The sequence below is a fragment of the Ixodes scapularis genome, unplaced genomic scaffold, assembly GCF_016920785.2.
Source record: "Ixodes scapularis isolate PalLabHiFi unplaced genomic scaffold, ASM1692078v2 PGA_scaffold13__105_contigs__length_92229423, whole genome shotgun sequence".
Lineage (NCBI taxonomy): Eukaryota > Metazoa > Arthropoda > Arachnida > Ixodida > Ixodidae > Ixodes > Ixodes scapularis.
Window position 1 is genome coordinate 18740050 of NW_024609839.1, and position 4822 is coordinate 18744871.

The 4822-nt window shown below is 47.6% G+C and overlaps 1 protein-coding gene across 1 annotated transcript; it reads right to left on the reverse strand.

Moving 5' to 3' along the window:
• Positions 1-2803: 2803 nt before the first annotated feature.
• LOC120846547 lies at positions 2804-3670 on the reverse strand. The gene has a single exon (XM_040218353.1). It carries the CDS (start codon positions 3668-3670, stop codon positions 2804-2806), a length of 867 nt encoding a protein of 288 aa, XP_040074287.1.
• Between the last annotated feature and the right edge of the window lie 1152 nt (positions 3671-4822).

Consider the following 4822-nt stretch of genomic DNA (forward strand, 5'->3'; position numbering starts at 1 on the left):
TGTTTGTTAAAAGTTCCTTTGCAGAAAGTCCTCGAGTCAAGAGATCCGCTGGATTCTCATTTCCAGGGCAATGGCTCCAGTGAGACGGATCCGTTGCTGTCTGTATTTCTGTCACTCTGTTAGAAACAAACTGTTTCCACTTGGCTGCAGGACTTCGGATCCAACATAGAGTGACAGTTGAGTCGGTCCACAAGTGGTAAATCATGTTCCAATGCTTGTTTGCCAGCGTCTCTTTCAGGAACTTCATTAAACGAGCGGCCAGAACTGCCGTAACTAGTTCCAAGCGAGGAAGGGTGATACGTTTGATAGGAGCTACCCGACACTTTGAGAGCAAGTGTTGGACGCTCACATTTCCGGTTGTATCCTCGATCTTGAGGTAGGCCACTGCACCATAGGCACTCGAACTGGCGTCTGCAAACACGTGAAGTTGGTGGCGTGCAGAGTTATCAAAAAAGTTCTTCAAACCACATCTGGGAATCGAAAATGTCTGTAACGCCCGGAATTCTTCCCACCATTCGTCCCATTCTTTCTGTAATGCTTTAGGCATGTCTTCTTCCCAGTCGGTGCCGTGTTCCCAAATCCTCTGGAAAAGGATTTTAATCCTGATGAGAAACGGAGACAACCACCCCAAAGGGTCAAACAGTCGCGCTGTCGTCTGAAGAACAAAACGCTTAGTGTTGTCTTTGTCTTCGAGGAACTGCAGCACTGTTTCGACATTAAGGTGAAGCTCGTCGGGGTCGGTATTCCATAAAAGACCGAGGACCTTTCTAGCTGCCGAAGCCGAAGACGGTGCAACTTCCTTTCCAATGTGTCGTTGAAGCGCCTCGTCGTTTGTGGTCCATTTCTGAAGCGTCATGCCAGCTTCCTCAAGGATGACTTTAGCTTCTCTGTAAACACGAAATGCCTCGTTTGAAGTTGAAACTCTCGTGACTAGATCGTCCACATAAAAGTTCTCGCAGAGTAGCCTAGTTGTGTTTTGAAAAGCTACTTCCATACGCTTGAAATGATGCTGTAATGTGGCAGTCAGTAGAAATGGACTTGCCGTCGTTCCAAAAGGTACGCGAGTCATTCGATACTCTTCCACTTTAGGCAGGGGATGGCCTGTCTTTGGCATCTGCTCAAACCACAGGAATCGTAGAGCGTCTCTGTCGGTTCCTCTAATAGATATTTGAAGAAAAGCCTTTTGAATATCTGCCGTGAGACCTATCTTGTGCAGCCTGAAGTTCACGAGCGTCTTCACCATGTCATTGGTCAAATTCGGCCCTTTCTCCAGATGATGATTCAGTGAAGCTACCCCAAGTGCATGGGATGAGGCGTCAAAGACGACTCGCAGTCTTGTCGTTGTTGATGATTCTCGTACCACAGGCTTATGAGGCATGTAGTAACACTTGTCAGGTATGCTTTGGCCTTAAGTTATCTTCTCTGCATGTCCATCCACTTCGTATTGCCGGACAGCTGCGTCATACTGCTGGATCATCTCTGTATCTGTGATGAGCCGTCGAACCAAGCTGTGTAGCCGCTTGACTGCAACCGTATGGTTGTCTGACAGGTCCACGTTAAGGTTCTTCCAAGGAAGAGCTACTTCATACCTTCCGTATTTAAACGCAATATCCTTGCTGAATTGTTGGAGAACTTCGCTGTCGTGACTGAAGTTCGTTGAAGCGTCAAGTATTCCAATGCTTTCGAGCTCCCAGAATTGCTGGAGCGTGTCGGAAACTTCTGATTCGACGCCGTTTGTTTGGAGGACACAGATGTGTGTTCCAGCTTCTGTGAAAACACCGCCGCCAGATGTCACGGGTCCTTGGAAGGTCCAACCGAGCTTCGTGTTTATAGCCACCAGGCACTTGTCCTCGCCATGCAAACAGACTTCGTTCAGGAGGAATTTCCATATCTGGTCTGCTCCCACAAGTAAGCTGATACCAGCTTTTCCTTTGAGTCCAGGGAATAACAGAAAGTCAGCAATATACCGTCCTTCCTTGTTCAGCCCATGAACAAAAGAGTGTGCAGCGGGAGCTTCAATTAATTCCTCGCAGATAAATGGAACTTCAATTGCTTCGATTTCGTGTTGAAAATGGCTGAACTGGCTCATCACGGCGACTTGTACTAAGTTGTATTTCCTTCGTGGTGCTCCGTTAGATCCTCCAAAAGCTTTGATCGACAAGTCAACTGTTTTTTCCGTGCGTAATCCCAATTTCCTCGACACGTCTTCTCTTATGAAAGTTCTCTGACTCCCGTTGTCGAAGACTCCACTGATGTAGCACGACTGGCTTTCGTTCAACAACCAGGCTCTAAATGTCTGTGAGAGCACCTGTTTATCCACTAAGGTCGCGGATGCATCCTTGGTTGCCGCGTGCATGATGGCGCTCTCTTTTTCGCGTGAGCCTTTCTTTGCTTTGTACACCGGATCGCAAACAACAGTAGCGTGCCTGCCCCTGCATTCTGAGCAGCGTACGTTTCGGCGGCAGTCTCTCGCCCGATGTCCAATAGCAGTACACTTAAAGCATCTACTTGCCTTTGCTAGCCGACTTTTCTTCTCCTGCAGATTGATTTCAGAAGAACAGTTCTCGATGTTGTGCGTTGGCGAAAGGCAAAAGAAACAGTCACTTTGCTGTTTAGCCGCGTCACTATGAAGTACCGCCGCTGAAGGTAGATGGCTGCTGTATGAGCTTCGTGTGTCGTCAGGCAGAATTCGTTTTGTAAGTGCGACGAGCCCAGTTTTCTCGCGGGCTTCCACTTCTATACGCAGATAGCATAAGAGTTGTTCAAGCTCTGCCTCTGACGACTGATTTTCTCTTGTGTTCTCTTAGAAACTCTGTCGTTTATAATAGTCAACAACGATGTCACTTGGGATTGCTTTGGTGAGAACCTCTAATAACATTGCTGCGTACGACAGCTCCGGCAGACCCAGCGCTTTTAGGCCTCGCACGTTAATCTGTACGCTGTCCAGGAGTTCCCTCAGTTCAGTCACGTCACCAGATGACTTGACTGGCTTCAGCGTTCTTAGGTTGGCAAGGTACGTTTGCTGGATAATTTTTACGCTTCCAAATCGGTTTTTCAATATTTCGATTGCGACGCAGTAGGATGCCTCGCTCACCTGGATTCCAGCAATGGCTTTCGCTGCGGGCCCACTCAGCAGAGTCTTCAGGTAGTGGTACCGATCAATGTTGGTCAAATGGTTGTTTTCGTGAACAGTATGGCAAAACATATCCCAAAAGGGCTGCCATTGGGATGCGGTTCCGTCAAAACGAGGAAGCTCTAGTTTGGGAAGTCTTGCACCTACCCGCCCTGGACCTCCGTGATCGCCGTGATCATTGTGTTGTGCGCTCGGAGCAAGTGGTAAGTCTTCGTTTTGTTGATCGATTCCTCGAGCCGGTGGGCCTGGAGCTTGGAGCGATTCAATGTGATGGCGGAGCAGCGCCAAGCTTGCAGCTGCGTTGTCCTCGTATTCGCTTACTGAAACGAAATCCTCTGCAGTCTGTTCGTCCGTGAGGAAGGCCTCTAGTTGCTCGTTGAGCTTCTGCAGGCCGTCATTGCAAGTCTTCAGTCTATCGTGCAAAACCCGCAGAGCAGAAAGGCTGAGCTGGTTGGAGTCGATGAGTTGTCTTGCTTCGGTTCGTAGACGTGTATGCAGAGCCCGCTGGGTGGTTCGTTTGCTTTTCACGCGTTCCATGTCGTTAATATTGACGATCTTTCCTCTCGGTTGGGTCAGTAAGGTAGCAGAGTCCCGGGTTTCGGCACCAATATTTCATGAAGTTAGAGGAACGACGTCCACGGTGTAAATTGGAAAAACGCGTTTACTTAGCAGGATATGTACAACGCTCACCGCTGCCTCGATCGTCTCGATGTGCTTTGTCCTCGCGCTTCTTTTCTGCACTTTTTCGTCTTCGGTCCTTTGTCGCGCGCACATTCCTCCTCCTCGTTTTCAATATTTAACAGGATACATGGTTTTGCGCAAAAAAGACGGACACAAGAGAGAGAAACAAACACGAGCGCAACTATTGAGGAAACCTTTGGAAAACATACAGATGTAACGTCAACTTCAATGCGTCCACGCATGCGTCGTGTCACTATCACACGCTCGTCACAAAAACTTATCAAGGAAGCGTTTCCCAGCATTATACAAACTTATCGAGGTATCGCTCACTCATAGGTCGCCGTTCTTTTTAATAAAGAAGGCTGTTGGAAGCCTTCTTTATCACAGAGAAAGGCGACCTATGTGTGAGCGATACCTCGATAAGTTCGTGTAATGCTGAGAAACGCTTCCTTGATAAGTTTCTGTGACGAGCGTGTGATAGTGACACGACGCATGTGTGGACGCTTTGAAGTTGACGATATATCTGTATGTTTTCCAACGGTTTCCTCAATACAGTTGTAAGTTGCGCTCGTGTTTGTTTCTCTCTCTTGTGTCCGTCTTTTTTGCGCAAAACCATGTATTCAAAGGTATTGCATATTCTTATATTATTATTGTATGATTTATAGCTTACGTTTACTGAACACATTTACACTTTTTCCCCTAGGGGGATTGCCAAATCACCACATATGAGGCGCGTGAAAAGAAATAATGAGTCACACTGAGCGCAACTCACTTCATGAAGCTAATACAAAAGAGCTCCTTGGAAGCCACACCATAACCCCGAGGGCAATTGGGTAGTGCATCATGGGTTGCCACAAACGAAGCATGTGGAAACTTCCTGTTTGGAGATCAAAGGACATGTTTTGTTTGTCTCAGAGGATTGCAGGAAACACGCTTCGCTTATCACTTGTTTCCTTATGCGCATCTGTTTACTAATTGGAAGCAGGGTAGAGGGAAGTGGTCTATCCC

Coding starts and splice junctions, on each gene's coding strand:
- LOC120846547 (XM_040218353.1), bottom strand. CDS start 3,670: ATGGAACGCGTGAAAAGCAAACGAACCACCCAGCGGGCTCTGCATACA.